This window comes from Triticum dicoccoides, chromosome 1B, assembly GCF_002162155.2.
Source record: "Triticum dicoccoides isolate Atlit2015 ecotype Zavitan chromosome 1B, WEW_v2.0, whole genome shotgun sequence".
Lineage (NCBI taxonomy): Eukaryota > Viridiplantae > Streptophyta > Magnoliopsida > Poales > Poaceae > Triticum > Triticum dicoccoides.
The window spans coordinates 508,162,165-508,178,695 of record NC_041381.1 but is presented as its reverse complement, the minus strand read 5'-3'; the positions used below and the strand labels follow the sequence as shown (position 1 = coordinate 508,178,695).

At 45.4% G+C, this 16,531-nt stretch overlaps 2 protein-coding genes across 2 annotated transcripts in view; both read left to right on the top strand.

Moving 5' to 3' along the window:
• The window catches only part of LOC119345223 (protein NRT1/ PTR FAMILY 5.10-like), an 8,982-nt gene extending 4,500 nt beyond the window's left edge, over nt 1–4,482 (top strand). The window contains exons 3-4 of the mRNA XM_037615385.1: nt 2,801–3,348; nt 3,436–4,482. Of these exons, the coding sequence (XP_037471282.1) occupies nt 2,801–3,348; nt 3,436–4,243 (1,356 nt within the window). The 3' untranslated portion in view covers nt 4,244–4,482. The remainder of the gene's footprint in view (nt 1–2,800; nt 3,349–3,435) is intronic.
• Nucleotides 4,483–11,467: 6,985 nt separating this feature from the next.
• On the top strand, nt 11,468–14,334 carry LOC119345232 (protein NRT1/ PTR FAMILY 5.10-like). The gene is made up of 3 exons (XM_037615388.1): nt 11,468–11,661; nt 11,763–11,980; nt 12,959–14,334. Exons 1-3 carry the CDS (start codon nt 11,559–11,561, stop codon nt 14,225–14,227), a joined length of 1,590 nt encoding a protein of 529 aa, XP_037471285.1. The 5' UTR covers nt 11,468–11,558; the 3' UTR covers nt 14,228–14,334.
• Nucleotides 14,335–16,531: the final 2,197 nt, after the last annotated feature.

Here is a 16,531-nt window from a genome sequence, read left to right as displayed (position 1 = left end):
AATGAAAAAAAAAAACACGATTTCTGTTTGTTTTTTTCTTTCGCGAGAGGCACAGTTTTGCTTCCACGAGAGGCATATTTGTGCTTTCGAAAGAGGCACGGGCATACCTCTTTCGGAAAGGAAAAAATGCGTTTTCTGTTTTTTTTCTTCCGCGAGAGGCACGGTTTTGCTTTCGCGAGAGGCACGGGCGTGCCTCTTTTGAAAAGGAAAAAAGTGTTTTCTGTTTGTTTTTCTTTCGCGAGAGGCACGATTGTGATTTCGTCAGAGGCATGGACGTGCCTCTTTCAGAAAGGGAAAAAACCCGTGTTCCCAGTTTGATTTTTTCGTCGGTTTTTCATCCGGTTTTTTCATGAAAAAAAGTTTATCAAAACCTATCAACATGGGATCTAGTTTTGAATATCTCGACGCGAGGAATCCAACGGCGAAAGCGGTTCGAAATTTGGACGCACGGTTTAAGAGATAAAATATTTTGAATAAACGGATCTACGAAAAAAGGAAAAACACTGCGACAAGTGGTGCACATGCAGCGCGCCACTTGTCACAACCTGAGAAAGTTGGAATGATCTCCATAATGAGTACTCCTTAATTAGTGATTTCGGGATATATGTGAATTAAACGATGGTCTCAACTTAATGGGCTTGCGTGGATGGCCGCCCATTGCTCATGCCCTAAGAAGGGTGTGGAGGCAAGGCATACGTGGCAGGGCCACCGGTTGTGGGTGATGGTGGCAGGCAGCCCGGCTGGCGTCAGGAGAAAGACAACGAGAGGAGATGAAACATACTCCAGGGAAGTCAACTGACATATAGGCGGTACCTTTCTTCTTGAGTGGGGGGGTAGGTTTTTCTATTGGGACAGAGGGGAAAGTAGGTGCCTATTGCTGTTGATGGGATTTGGTTAGGTAAACTTCTGTTGGACAGTGCGTCTTTGTCTTGTTTACAATGAGAAAGAGGTACGTCTCACCTTAGGGAACGTGCTAACTAGGCCTGCCCAATAGTGTCAGTTGAGTTGACCGGTTTCATTTTTTTATATTTTAAGACATTCAAAATAAATATATTCCAAAAAACTAATTTAGTTTTTTTGAAAATGTTAACTATGAATAAGAAAAATGTTAACTTGTTTTAAAAGTTTGTTAGTGCAATTTAAAAAGAATGCTGATAGTAGTCAAAAACTATTTCTGACATATAAAAAATGTTCACGTGTTCCAAAAAAATGTTCATAACATTTCTAAAAAACGTGTTTATACGATGTAAAAAAATCCCGTAATTAAAAAAAAGTTTCATATCAATAAAAGGATCATGTTACATTCAAAAAATGTTCACGAGTTTCAGAAATATGTTTGTAACATATTTACAAATTGTTTATACGATGTGAAAAAGTCGGATATAAAACTTAGATCTTTCAAAAAAAATGTTCAAAACATGTATTTTTTAGATCATGAATTTTAAAAAGTAAAACGTGCAAAAGATCTTTTAGATATATACAAAAACGAACAATTTGTATGAAAAAATAGACATCAAAACAAATATTTAGAATTAATGTCAATCATGAACATAACAAATGTGAAACATGTGTAAAGAATGTTTTTTATGCATACGAAAAATATACAATGTGTATGAAAAACGCAGACATGTGTCAATTTTTTTAAAAGGACAAATCCGATGAAAATCAAAGAAAAAATAAAAACTAAATTAAAAGGGAAAAACAAATTGCTGCAAACAGTGAAAACTGATAATAAAACTACAAAGGGAAAAAAATTGTAACAGCTCCAGTACTTTGCCGGCCCGGGTCTTCCTTGATAAGAGGCATGACTAACAATAATTAGTACTCCTTTTTTTTGTGAGAATACTTCCGATCTATTCATGAACTGTCAAGATAGTACAAAGAACACCAGAAATAAATATTACATCCAGGTCCGTAGACCACCTAGCAACGACTACAAGCACTGGAGCGAGCCAAAGGCGCGCCGCCGTCATCGTCCCTCTCTAATCGGAGCCCGACTAACATTATTGTAGTAGACAGTCGAAAAGTCGTCATGCTAAGGCCCCATAGGACCAGCGCACCAGAACAAACCGCAACCGATGAAGTGAAGCGTAGATCGAAAGGATCCAACACAAATGTACGTAGACGAACGAAGACCGGGTCCAAGCGGATCCACATAAGACAGGCGCCGACCGGATCCCATGAGATCCGTCGGAGACACACCTCCACACGCCCTCCAACGACGTTAGAAGCTCCGCCGGGATGGAGGCTAGACGGGGAGGACCTTATTCCACCTTCAAGAAGCCGCGATCGCCTCATCGTCCTAAGCATGGCACAAACCCTGGCAAAATTTTAGAAAAAATACCTACAGACGGAGCCCTCCCGCCGGCAAGGGCCGGGATCCACCGCACCTCCATGGACCAAGAACCATAGAAGACGCGGTGGACCGGCAGCGGCGCCGGCGAGAGGCAAGGAAACCCTAGCATCTTGGTTTCAGGAGGCTAGAGCGAAGAGTTGTTTGGTACTCCCATCCTTTTTACAATAATTAGTACTCCCTTTTTTCATAAATATAGGATGTTTCAACTTTTTTGTGAATTTGATGTATATAGAGACGCTTTAATGTGTTTTTCACTTTTTTCAATTTCAATTTGTATGTTTATATTGAAATATTCAAAACAACTTGAACGGAGGGAGTACTGTATAATTTTTGGAGGACGAGATTTCACTCTGCTCTTCTTTCTCCGATGTTTGATTCACGATACAGGATCGTATGCATTACATTTCTAAATTTCTCAATTGGCGCGACTGAAACTGCGTGCAGGGTTTAGGAATGTTGGCTCTCTCGACATTGCTCTCCTCCGGCAATCACAAATGCAGCAACACCGACGGCGGCACGCCCTGCTCGCCGCCGTCCGGTCTGCAGATGGCCGCGTTCTACACCTCCCTCTACCTGGTGGCCCTCGCGCAGGGCGGGCACAAGCCGTGCGTACAGGCCTTCGGCGCCGACCAGTTCGACGCGAGCCACCCGCGGGAGGCCGTCTCCCGGAGCTCCTTCTTCAACTGGTGGTACTTCGGCATATGCGCCGGCACCGCCGTCACGCTCGTGTTCCTCAGCTACATCCAGGACAACATCGGCTGGGGCCTCGGCTTCGGCATCCCCTGCGTCGTGATGGCCTGCGCCCTCGCCGTCTTCTTGCTCGGCACCCGCACGTACCGCTACTACGTCTCCGACGGCAAGCAGCGGAGCCTGTTCGCTCGTACCGGCGAGGCTTTCGCCACGTGGCGGACCAAGCGGCGGAAGTTGAGTCCCCTTGCAGCCTCCGATTCGCATGAAGCTCATCGTGCGGCAACATCGGTGCCGGAATACAGGTAATTCAGAGTGTTTGGCAGCGTGTTCAGTCGATGAGATGCAGGAACGCGACGTAGCCATTGATGTGCTTTCGCCAAAATTTGCAGTGCTCAGGTCGACGAGGAAGAGCAGGGGGTGGTGATCAGCAACGCGGACCTCATCGAGGAAGTCAAGGGCGTCCTCCGGCTGTTCCCGATCTGGGCGACGTGCCTGATCTACGCCGTGGCGTTCTCCCAGTCGTCGACGTTCTTCACGAAGCAGGCGGCGACCCTCGACCGGCACGTCGGCAAGCGAGTCCAGGTGCCGCCGGCGGCGCTGCAGAGCTTCATCAGCATCACCATCGTGCTCTTCATGCCCATCTACGACCGCGCCATCGTGCCGCTGGCGCGCCGCTGCACCGGCGTCTCCTCTGGCATCACCATGCTGCAGCGCATCGGCGTCGGGATGGTGCTCTCGCTCGTGTCGATGGTGGTCGCGGCGCTCGTGGAGACGCGCCGGCTCCGGATCGCGGCGGACGCCGGCCTGGCGGACCTGCCCAAGGTGCCGGTCCCGATGAGCCTGTGGTGGATGGTGCCGCAGTACGTGCTGTTCGGCGCGGCGGACGTCTTCACCATGGTCGGCCTGCAGGAGTTCTTCTACGACCAGGTGCCCGACAAGCTGCGCAGCATCGGGCTGGCGCTCTACCTCAGCATCTTCGGCATCGGCAGCTTCATCAGCAGCGGCCTCGTGTCGGGCATCGACAAGTGGACGTCGGAAAGGGGGCAGAGCTGGTTCTCCAACAATCTCAACCGCGGCCACCTCGACTACTTCTACTGGCTCATCGCCGCGCTCAGCGCGCTCGAGCTTGTGGTGTACGTCTTCTTCGCCGTAACTTTCAAGTACAAGAAGAAGGCAGCATCAGCTACCGTTGGTTAGAATTAGCAGTAAGTATATACTCTACTCGTGCTAGGCATAGGATAAATATGAATTCAAGGTGTACATGCTTACATTTTTAAGATGGCTATTCCCCACTTCGATCCGGCCGGGGCCGATTATCATGACATTGGACACGCCACAAAGAGGGTTTTGGGAGAACATAGCTCTGTCGAGAGCCTAACTTTAAGTAACGTTGAGCCAATTTCCCACGCGGTTGTGTAAAAAGCAAGTAAATTTAAGTGCGATTTGTTGTAGGGATTTAGGTGGAAAAAATTATCACAATATGTAAACGTCAGTCGGAAAATCTAATTTTGGTCAGTCGATTTTGAGAAAGGCGAAGAAGTTCGCTGGAGGGAGGCCGGAGGGAAGGAAGGAGCTCACCGGAGGGCTACCTCATCATCTACCGTTGATGGGTGGTGGGGGTGGGGGCGGCAGCACGACGGTGGTACAAAATCGCAGGGGAAAATCTCCATCGGTCCGGGGGCTAGAGGGATGGCCGGGGGCGGCAGCTGCACTGCGGTGGGAGGAGGTTCTGGGGAGGGTGGGGTGGCGAGGCTGCGCGGGAGCACCGTCGACCGCGGGCGATGGTGGGATGGTTTGGCCGGTGGTCCATGGGGGCGGTTGGAAGAAGGCATCGGGAGGAAGAAGATGCAGCGTTGTGCCCGTCATATGTTTTCAAAAAACGGTTGAAGGTGAAAGATGACTTGGCATCCGTTAGATAAGAGATCGAGGGCGGAGAACGATCGACTGGCACAAACTGGGATTTTGGTAGACTAGCACATAGTCAGTCCCAAAAATTACCGATGCAACTCTAGATAACATGACTTGATGGCTAGGTTCAGTGAGTTCGTATCGAAGCTTGCTTGAAAATTTAGGAGGATCTACTTCTCTAGGGCGAAAACCACATGTTATGTTTGCATCTTTGTATTCGGTGGCGACATCGATATCCTAAAATTTTCAAGTATTTCCAGTCAAAAAAAATTCCAACATTTCTTTTAAGACATCATTACTTGGTAACAGGTGCATCTCGTTTTTGGCTTGCACCATGTTTAGCCCTGTACTCCCTCCATCTCGTATGTATTTTGCTAAGACAAGCAATTGACTATTTTTATTATTACTGCTATGTGGTTTACATATCATGGAATTTATATTGGCAGCTTCTTTTTAAAGAATTTACTGCTAATTCTAGTTTGGTATCATCATATAAATGGTGAATTAATGGAGTGATTCTTGATCAAACCCATGTCTTTACAAAATCTAATACACCGGAAGATTAAATTTTGTGTGTGGTATGTGCCGCTTATAATAACCTAGTTGTACATGTTAATAGAGTTACATATCACCTGTCTAACTCAGGATTGTGTTCGATTTGTGGTATGGAAGAGAAAAATACTTTCATACTCTTGTGATTTGTCCGAATGCTCGTGCGCTACGTATAGCTATGAGGGACGTTTAGAATATTCTGAGAAAGAATTATTAATATTTCTGGGTCAGATTGGTTGCTTATTCTGTTGAATCAGCTACGTCCGACGATACGACATCAAATTTTATTGGCATTTAAGGAATAATTTGATTTTTGGCAAGGGTTTGGAATCCATATCCGGCTTCGCCCATTTTGTGAATAACTATTGATCATCATTTGTGTCCTGCCACTTCACGCCTCGGTTGGATTCTAGTAACAAGGTAAGGGGGTGATGTTTGGCTTAAGGGCAAACATTGCTTATGAAAGGAAGCATGAGGTGTGGCAACCCCAAATTCTGAGGGCATATGATTGGATTCTCGTTTCGAAGAGCTATTACCCCTGTAAAAATTACACGCCTCCGTCCATCTTTTTTTCCATGTGAAAATCAAGTGTGGTTGGTGATATACACTTGTAAAATAAATATAGATGTATATAGATACACCGATTCCAAGCAGGGTCTAAGTGTATAAAGATCAACATTGACGCTAGTTTTGTGGAGCGCATCAGTGCTGCTAGCGTGAGGGTCGTTGCCAGGAATCCTCATGGGATGTTCTTATTTTTTCTTTGGATTTTCTTGGATTATGTTCTAGCGTGGATGAACTGGAGCTTCGGGCGTGCCTTGCCAGCCTCTATATCGGTATTACTTTTCATAATTCATAACTCTATTAGTATTTTGGAAAGTGATTGTTCCTTTGTGGCCTCTTTTCTTACAAATGATACACTTGACAAGTCCAACCTCACTGTCCTGAAAAGGGAAGCCATTGCCTTGATTGGACTTCTTGAAGACTTTAAGCTTTCTAAAATCAACCGTTGCCCAAATTCGGGGGCGCCTGACATTGCAAATTTAGTTTTGACAATAGGCCGGACAATGTTCTTCTTGATTCGTTTCCATCTTGCGCGGCGTATGTTGCATGAATTATTGTAATACCTTGTTTAATTGAGTAATATATGGGGTGGTGTTTTCAAAAAATATCTAATACACTCTACATAGGATAATGGAGTGTGTAGGGGTAATAATTTTGGTTTTATGCGTCTTTGTTGGTACAAAGACTAGGAGTAACAAATCTTTCCTCCCTCTTCAGACAAATACAACGTAATTTTGACCGAAGAATGGAAGTGACAATAAATAGAATAATTATTATGCGTAAAAAGGAAACAAAATTTAGATGAATAAGGGGTGTATGTGGCCAAGTAGACACTGACGTGAAATTGAAATAGCAGGTTTCTTTGTGGTGTGAAGTTAGATGTGACACGTAATTTTAACATTTCTTTGTGGTGTGAAGTTAGATGTATTATGAAATCCAAAAAAAATAAAATTACACCCTGAAGTGAAATGAAAAATAACAGATTTCCGAAAAAGGAAGTGAAAAGTAGCGTGCTGCCTCACGCAAATAGTCTTGCTAAATTTCAGTCAACTGAGATTTGATTTTGTCTTAGTCGATGTCATATTTGTGAGATCTTATATTTAGATCCGTGCATTTTTTTTTGTTACATGTTATGTCTTGGTTAACTAAGCCAAAACAGTGTTCTCTCTCGAGAGAAAAAAAAAGAACAGTTTTACTAAAAAACAGGCGGCTGTTTTCATTTTGGCTTCAAGTCGAATTTTCTGTCGTTCGATTCAGTTCTGAGATCTGCGCTGGTGTGGCTGAACTTTTTGGGCCCGCTTTGTCTTAGTGGGTCTCAGTGCATCCTTTTGGGTTATTTTCGCGCCCGCTGTTTTCCAGGGTCGCGTGGAGGATCTGGTCTGTCCTCCTCAATCCTTATCCATGGCGACGACGGTGGGCTCGAGGCGACGACGGAGAGGTCTCGGCGACGGCGGCGCAGGTAAAACTTCAGATATTATCTTCTCCGTGGCATATCTCCTCCCTTTCTTCTCTCCATTTGCTGCCCCTCTCCTCCAACACATCCTTCCCTACCATGGCGCCTTCTCTCTCTCCTTCCCCTCCCATGGTGCCCATCCCTCCATTACTCTCTATTCTGGTGTCCGTGAGTCTCCCTCTCTCCCTTCTTGAACCCTAGAACACAAGCAGATCTCAAATCCTAATTCTCTCTATTATTGTATAGGTTAATTCGGGTTCAGTTTTGCAGATCTGCAGCAATCAAGTCCTAATACCTTTCTGCTGTTTCAGGTTGATTGGAATTCAGTTTTGCAAGTCTCTACAGCAGTCAATTAAAATTGAGGCAAAACCAATGCTTTTGTGATGATTTCGTTGTGTCTAGATGGAACTGAAATGCTACCATGTGCTCAATTTTATTTAATGTGAAAGTCATGCAATCATGTCAAGATAATATACTACATATATTAGTTACTAGGTGTTTGTTTCGATTCATGGTGTCCATGAATGTTCTAGTCTTGTTTTACATTCTGTACATATGAAAATCTGCAGCAATTTGGTACAAGCAGTACCCTGAATCACATATCTGAGGTGTTCCATCTTATTCTATTGTCTCTATATATTTCCCATGTTTTTTTGTTATCACGCAAGTCCCTGTTTCTTGGTCATCAAGCTTGTTGCTTCCCTCGACCATTTTTTTTCAAAAGTCAGAAGGTTTCATTGCAGCTTTATATAGCTTAAATTGTAGTCTTATGCACCCCATCTTTTTATTTGGTCTCTAGTGTTTTGCTAAACATATACATTCCCCCTTAACCAATTCATACAAGCATTTCTCTGTGAATGTATTGATACTTATGTAATAGTGGTAATCCGCCGAATTTTCTTCAATGAGTAGTCTCAACTGCTTGAGGTGGTCACGTTTCCGTTTTTTGGGTGGGTTCCTGGTCAGTTGAGCTCTGGCCCATTCTCATATGCTAATCTTGTGTAGGAAGATTGCCAGTGTTGCACGAGCATGGAATTGTGGATGTCGTTATGCACTATTCTAAGGTGTCGGCTAGCTGGCTAGAGGCGTGTGTGGTCACGGCCTAGTGGCTTTTGTTCATTTTCTTCACTCTAGTGTCTTTTTTGTCCATTTCTCCCTAAGTCTCTTGGTCTGGTCTCTTATGTTGTTGTCAATCATTTTCTCTATATATTCATTCTAAGATGAACAACTGACTTCTTATTATTCTTCTTAGAAATCAGTTTGTAGTGTCCTACTTAAGTGTCTACCTCTTAAATTTCAAGCCCAAAACTTAAAACTGGCTATCCTTTTCGGTAAATATTTTTGTTGTTCTATCTTTTTTCTTTAGTTTTCATTTTTCGTATATAAATAGGAGTGTCCTACTTAAGTGGCTCAAGATAGGCATGGCTGTTACTGAATCCTCATTCTCATCCTTCAGTCTCGCCGCCTCTATTTTTTTAGTCTGCACTTTGTTTGTCACTCTGTAAGCTTGCTATTTTTATCATTTATCTGTTGTCTTGTCATTCTTCATTGATATGCCTTGCCATCTTGTCAGTTATAGAGGACGGCAAAGTCTTCGCTTAATTTTCCTCCCCATTCATCATTTCTACTTTTTCATTTCTTCAGTATTTTATCTCTTTTTTAGTCTGAGTTAGTGTATCTTTTTCAGCTAAAAATGATAGTAAATTACTCTTTCATTTGTCCCACTTATTTTCAGTACTTATTCCTAAGTATTCATGGTTCATTATTTTTGTTCCTCAGTTTGTAAGCTTGCCATATTAGTTTTTCTAATAGTATTTGTCCTCATTTTATCATATTTAGTTATCATTTGCATCTTTCTTCAGTCCTATCTCTCATGAGTCTTGTCTTTTAGTAGATGTTATTTCTGTTTTGAACCTTATGTTCATGTAAGTCCTAAGTTTTTAGATTTTTGCACAATTTTTTTCCTAGATTATTTTCAGTTTTTAGTCATCAGTACTCCTAAGTATCAGTTTTAGTTCTCTTCAACTATACGTCAAGTGATTAGTTATTTGGTTAGTGTTTGCTCAGTATCTTAAGTGTCTCATTTAGTTCTCTTCAGTTATTTGGTCAGTGTTTGTTCTTGTCTATCAGTTTTAAGTTAAGTCATTTATTATTCTAACTAGTTCAATTTCCATTCAGCTTATTATTTTTAGTTTACTTTGCTATTCCTGTATTTTCAGCATTCATTTTAAATTTGTTAGACTTGATATGTGTTTATAATTCCTATAGTTTAAATTAGTTATCTGGTGAGTCTCTGTTCTTAGTTTTTCAGTCATCTTTTTGCTAACAAATAGTTTTTTCTCTGCCCCATATGTAATGGGGATGGCGTACCCAATCTGCAAGACCGACTGCGCTGGCCGTCGCTCATCGCGTTTAAATTTTGGGGTTTGGTTGTCTGAGGACTTTGAAAGCTTTGTGATAACTTAGTTTTGAATATGTTCAATTTATCACTATAGTTCTGTTTCAAAAAAAATCACTATAATCTGGTTCACTGTCATGGTCAGTTATTAATTTATCACTACAGTCTAGTTCTTGTTATGGTTATTTTTTCATTCATCACTCATTTTTACAAGGCCATGATGTGGATATTACCAACACCTCCCTGTATGTTTTATGATAGCATGATAGTTGCCCTGTTCAGTTAAACATTTCATTTCTTCTTTATTTTGTCTATGAATTCAGTTTTTTCCGGTTTCAGATACAAACTTAGTCCTTTTAGCTGATAGAATTATATCAACTTTAGCTTTTTCTTAGATTTCTTTTTCTCATTTAGTCATTACTTGTTGCATTCATTTCCTTTTTTAGTCCATCATTTTTTAGAGTTTAGCTATTTGTCAGTCTCATCTGCAAACATCTCATTCCCCGGCAAGCATGAGGATAGCCTATATTTTGCCCTTCCTTTTTCCATTTCTTTTTGCTATTTTCTGCAGTTTATCCCATGCCACTCAAGGGTCGAATTCAATTGCGCCACTGACGACCGCATGCTTTTTGAGGAATGTGAAGGGCGCAAATTCCTCATCGAGATCAGGAAATAAAATTGGGGAACCCGCATCTATGGCGTTGGGTGGGAGGACTTCATCAGGTTGAATAATCTCAGTGAGGGAGTTTTGGTCTGTTTTGTACTGGATGGACTAGTGCCAAAGTTGAAGATTTTCATGGTTGCGCTACCTCCCAACCAGGTTGATCTAGCGCTTGAGGCTGCTGTTTTCACGAAAGACATCAAGATAAAGGCAAGATAGAGTGCAAAGATGTATGAAACTCTACTATATTGACCAACAAATACATGGTGTGCCATTTGTGCAACTTTTTTTGTTGATATCATCAGTTTTCTGGTTCATTATATTCTTGTTGTGGTCAATTTTGAACAAGAGAAGAAAGTTAAAGCGACAAATAGCTAAGCGAGAGTCTGGTTTGCATCCAGTATGTACATCCAGCATCATGTTACTTGGCTCTCTCCGTCACAAAATAAGTGTCTTAAGTTTAGTACAAATTTGTACTAGAGCTAGTACAAAGTTGAGACACTTATTTTGAGACGGAGGGAGTATTTTTGTTACTTGTTGTTGAAGCTACTGTCATTCCCATCCAGTCAATGTCCACACAAATGTTCACCCGCAAAAAAAAAAGTCCACACAAATATCAAGGTATGAATTAGTAACGGGTTTGCAAATGACCCGCTAGGGACAGGCTGGGGCCAACTTGTGTTCGAAGGTCGAAGAGGGGGAGGCAGAATACGACCTGAAACTGAAATGAAAACAAACGATTTTTTGGCTATACAGTCTGGACTGGAATTACTACAAAGACACGTGTCAAGAACTGTGTGGGCAGGAAAAACGACCTAAACCAAATTGAAAAACAGTGCCAAATGGGACTCCGAACTGAAAAGAACGCATCACGGTCACCACCGATACAGGAAGCCTCTTCAAGTCACCGTCTAATCAGCGAGGAGCTCACACCCACCTCACTCCCACTTCCCAGCCAGCCATCCAGCCATCCAGCATGGCGCCGGAGTCGGACTCCGGCTCCTCCGCCCCCCTCCTTCGCGCCGGATCCGGCCACCGTCACGCCACCGGCGGCTGGAGGTCGGCTCTGTTCATAATCTGTAAGCCCGGCCACAATCTCTCACTCGACCGAGCTCGCTCCTAGCTTGTTTGCTCGATTCGTTTTGCTAATTTGCGCCTTTTGGGGGGTTGGGAAATCCAGGGGTGGAGGTGGCGGAGCGGTTCGCGTACTACGGCATCTCCTCCAACCTCATCAGCTACCTGACCGGCCCGCTCGGGGAGAGCACGGCCGCCGCCGCCGCGGCCGTCAACGCGTGGTCGGGCGCCGCGTCGATGCTGCCGCTGCTCGGCGCCGCCGTCGCCGACTCGTGGCTGGGGCGATACCGCACCATCGTCGCCTCCTCCGTGCTCTACATCACGGTCAGCCTAGCAACTCAGCCGTCTCTGGAATCCCTTCCTCCATTCTCAGTCTCAAGTATACTGTTCAGTTAATTTCTCTGTAGTCTCTAGGCGCCATTAGATTGGATCATGGGAGTTCACTGATCTTTCTTGTCCGACATTATCAGTCCCACCCGCCACTTGCGTGCGACTTGAGATCGCACAAATCCCGCACAGATGGCGCAAAGAATCGTGTACTACTCCGCACTAGTGTACACCTCCGTACACTAGTAGTATAGATTAGTGGTCACGCATAGGGATGTTTTGGATCCGGGGTAAGCAGAGACAGCAACTAGTGCTTGGCATGATAGCGATTTTACAGTGAGTAAACATGAGAGCCCAAGCAAACTCTGTTTCCTCCATCCTTCTGTCATGCGTCACGTTTGTCTAGCTACTCTGCTTCTGATCTTTCTAACTCAGCTGAAATAGTGACACTTTCACTTTTGCATCACTTTTCACATCAGTCATTTCTCATTTTCAGTGGTTTAGCGGTCTCAAAGTTGATGATCCATGCCCCGCCATTATTTGTTTGATGATCCGTGATATGATATGACCGTGACGGCATGCACACATACATGTTCGCCTGGTCTGAAAGGCCCATATGGCACTCTTGATCGTGCCTTTCTGGCCTCTGTTCTGCAAAAGAAGCAAACACCTGCGCCATTGGGTTCTTGCCAGAGTGATCCGTATCAATTATACCGAAACAAATAGTTGAATTCACTAGCCCGTCGTCGACATAGCGCGGCATTGATTCGCAATTTTATTTTTCGGTTTCAGTTACGGGGTCGCCGTCTATTTGTAACTTGCAGGGTAGCAGGAATTTTTCACATTTTCTATCCAAAATGGGACGAACATGCAATTATAAGCCGCATCAATCGCCGCACGGTCACAATAGTTTATTTGCACGGGAAAGAAAACTTCAAGAAACTCACAAATGCGGACTGACAATCTGCTGTGCAGGGCCTAGGCATGCTGACGCTCTCGTCCATGTTCCCGTCACCCAAGAGCCAACACTGCAACTTCACGGCCGACGGCCGGCGAGAATGCCCGCCTTCCTCCCTCCAGACGGCCTTCTTCTACGTCTCACTCTACCTGGTGGCCATCGCGCAGAGCGGCCACAAGCCCTGCGTGCAGGCCTTCGGGGCCGACCAGTTCGACGTGACGGACCCCGGCGAGTCGTCGTCTCGAGGCTCCTTCTTCAACTGGTGGTACTTCGGGGTCTGCGGGAGCGCCACTGTGACCGTCGCGATCATGAGCTACGTCCAGGACAATGTCAGCTGGGGCCTTGGCTTCGGCGTGCCGTGCGTGATCATGCTGCTCGCGCTCGTCGTCTTCCTGCTCGGCACCAGGACGTACCGGTTCTACGCCTCCGGTCACGGCGAGGGCGCCAGCGCGTTCTCGCGTGTCGGCAAGGCCGTCAAGGCATGGCGCAAGAGGTCGCCGGAGGGTGACTGCGCGGAGGACGCCGTCCTCATGGAGGAGGTGAGGGGCCTGGCGAGGCTGTTCCCAATCTGGGCGACGTGTCTGCTCTACGGCGTGGTGTTCGCGCAGCCGCCGACGCTGTTCACGAAGCAGGCAGCGACACTCGACCGGAGGATCGGGTCGTCGTCGTTGGAGATACCACCCGCGGCGGTCCAGTGCTTCTTGGGCGTCAGCGTCATCACATGCATCATGCTGTACGACCGAGTCCTGGTGCCCGTGGCGCGCAGGATCACCGGAGTGGCCTCGGGCATCACCATGCTCCAGCGAATCGGCACGGGCATGGCCCTCGCCCTTGCCACGCTGGTGGTCGCGGCCCTGGTGGAGATGAGGCGGCTCGGCGCGGCCAGGAACGCCGGCGTGGTCGATCGGCCCGACGCGGTGGTGCCCATGAGCCTGTGGTGGATCGTGCCGCAGTACGTGCTCCTGGGCGCGGCGGACGTGTTCGCCATGGTCGGCATGCAGGAGTTCTTCTACGACCAGATGCCCGTGGAGCTCAAGAGCCTCGGGCTCGCGCTCTACCTGAGCGTCCTTGGCGTCGGCAGCTTCATCAGCAGCTTCCTCATCTCGGTCATCGACGGCGCGACGAGGAGGGGCGGCGGGACGAGCTGGTTCGCCGACAACCTCAATAGGGGCCATCTTGATTACTTCTACCTGCTCCTTGCTGCTCTCAGCGCGCTGGAGCTTCTTGCTTTCCTCTACTTCTCCGCGACTTACATTTACAAGAGAAAGCCTGTCAATGTTCACTGACCGAGACTGATACATCCGTCTTATGTACTATGGATTTGTGGCCAGGTATACAGTACAATTGCAGGCAGCATCATCAGTAAAATTATAGTAGACGAGTACGCTGACCATCGAGCTTTTTTTATCCAAAGGGTCATATCTAACCCCATCCGATTAAAAATGGACCCCTGCCACACATCTAGCATAGTAGACATCCACCCACACGAGGCAACCCACACGGGTCATGTGTGGACGAACATTAGAACTGCCTACACGTATGGGCGTAGCTATTTCGTGCCACACGCCCAATAAATACTACTCATCCGCACCCACGCATATGGAAGGAAGCAAGTATGCCCACACGTCCTGACGCAGCTACGTTAGTTACCTGCGGGATGATGCTTTAATCATCCTGGGGATGGCAACTTTGATTATTCGGGATGGCAAATATAGTTGTAAAAGTATGGCAACTCTCTCTGTTTTGGTTAACTATAGTTGTCATGCATGTCTAATTTATGATAGTTGTCGTGTGTGATTAACTACTTGCCACATTTGGTGAAACAATAGTTGCCATGTGTGTTTACCTAGTTATCACGCGTGGTCCAACCATAATTCAAATTTCTACAAATTCCTTTATGATTCTTGCAAAACAGAATCAACGTGGATCAACGCATGTGGGCGAAGTGCAAACATACCGCACATGTAGGCGTTATCGTTTGAGTAAAACTAAGTGTCGCAATTTTGAACGGTGGTTAGTTTGAACTGAGGTAAGAGGTTTATAAAGATTCATCAGACATATAAAACACGTCAAAAATAATAAAAAATATATCGATGTCCATGGACCACTAAACGATCATTGCCACCGCCATAACAAGGAGCCGAAATTCTAGTATCGCCACTCCAATACCCGGAGCTGATATTGTCCTTGCATGACAGTCAAAAAGTTTTCGTGCATGTGCCCCGAAGGACTAGTGTCCCGGAGCCACAGTCCTTCAATCGATCTGAAGAACATGACGCCAAATCTCACCTTTGTGTATGCACGGCTGAAAGTGCAACTATCCCTAGGTGGTTTTGGTAATTCATATCAACATATAGCTCATTGAGCTAAAACTATTCCAAGACAAATATTTCAGGAAAGCTCAATGAATGGCATGGCATGGATGATGAAAGTGGATCCCTCAAAATATTAAGGACAAAAGGATTGGCTCAAGCTCAAAAGCTCAAGACTCTACATTTTATATTTTAGTGATCCAAGATCACATTGAGTCTATAGGAAAAGCCAATACTTTCAAGGAGGGATGAGGTGTTGCTTAATGAGCTTCTTGCTTCAAGTGCTTAGTGATATGCTCCAAAAACCCTCAACTACTTTCTCATATCCACATATGACCTAAACCTAAAGTCAAACTCGGCCCCACCGATTCTTTCTATCCGGCGCCAGCGAGTTTAGATGTCATAGCCATTGCCACAAACCTAGGTCGGTCTCATCGATAGGGATCTTGGTCTCACCGAGATGGGATTGTAATCTCTCTATTTCCCTTCGTAACGTTTCGGTCTAACCGAAGTGAGCGATCGATCCCACCAAGATTGCAATGTAAACTCTCTGTTTCCCCTTCGTAACATTTCGGTCTCACCGAAAAGAGCGAATCGGTCCCACCGAGTTTACTTGACCAACTCTCTGGTTAGCTAATTACCAAAATCGGTCTCACCGAGTTTGTGTAATCGGTCTCATCGAGATTACGTTATGCCCTAACCCTAACCATATTGGTCCCACCGAAATCACTAACGGTCACTAGGTTTACTGAATCGGTCCGACCGAGTTTGTTGATTCGGTCCCACCGAGATTGGTAAATTGTGTGTAACGGTTAGATTTTGTGTGGAGGCTATACATACCCCTCCACCTCCTCTTCGTTCGTGGAGAGAGCCATCAGAATAAACCTACACTTCCAACTTACCATTTCTGAGAGAGAACTACCTACTCATGTGTTGAGGCTAAGATATTCCATTCCTACCATATGAATCTTGATCTCTAGCCTTCCCCAAGTTGCTTTCCACTCAAATCTTCTTTCCACCAGATCCAAATCCTATGAGAGAGAGTTGAGTGTTGGGGACACTATCATTTGAAGCACAAGAGCAAGGAGTTCATCATCAACGCACCATTTGTTACTTCTTGGAGAGTGGTGTCTCCTAGATTGGCTAGGTGTCACTTGGGAGCCTCCGACAAGATTGTGGAGTTGAACCAAGGAGTTTGTAAGGGCAAGGAGATCGCCTACTTCGTGGAGATCTACCGCTAGTGAGGCAAGTCCTTCGTGGGAGACGACCATGGTGGGA

Coding starts and splice junctions, on each gene's coding strand:
- LOC119345232 (XM_037615388.1), top strand. CDS start 11,559: ATGGCGCCGGAGTCGGACTCCGGCTCCTCCGCCCCCCTCCTTCGCGCC. Junction 11,662..11,762: donor GTCGGCTCTGTTCATAATCT/GTAAGCCCGGCC, acceptor TGGGAAATCCAG/GGGTGGAGGTGGCGGAGCGG. Junction 11,981..12,958: donor CCTCCGTGCTCTACATCACG/GTCAGCCTAGCA, acceptor TCTGCTGTGCAG/GGCCTAGGCATGCTGACGCT.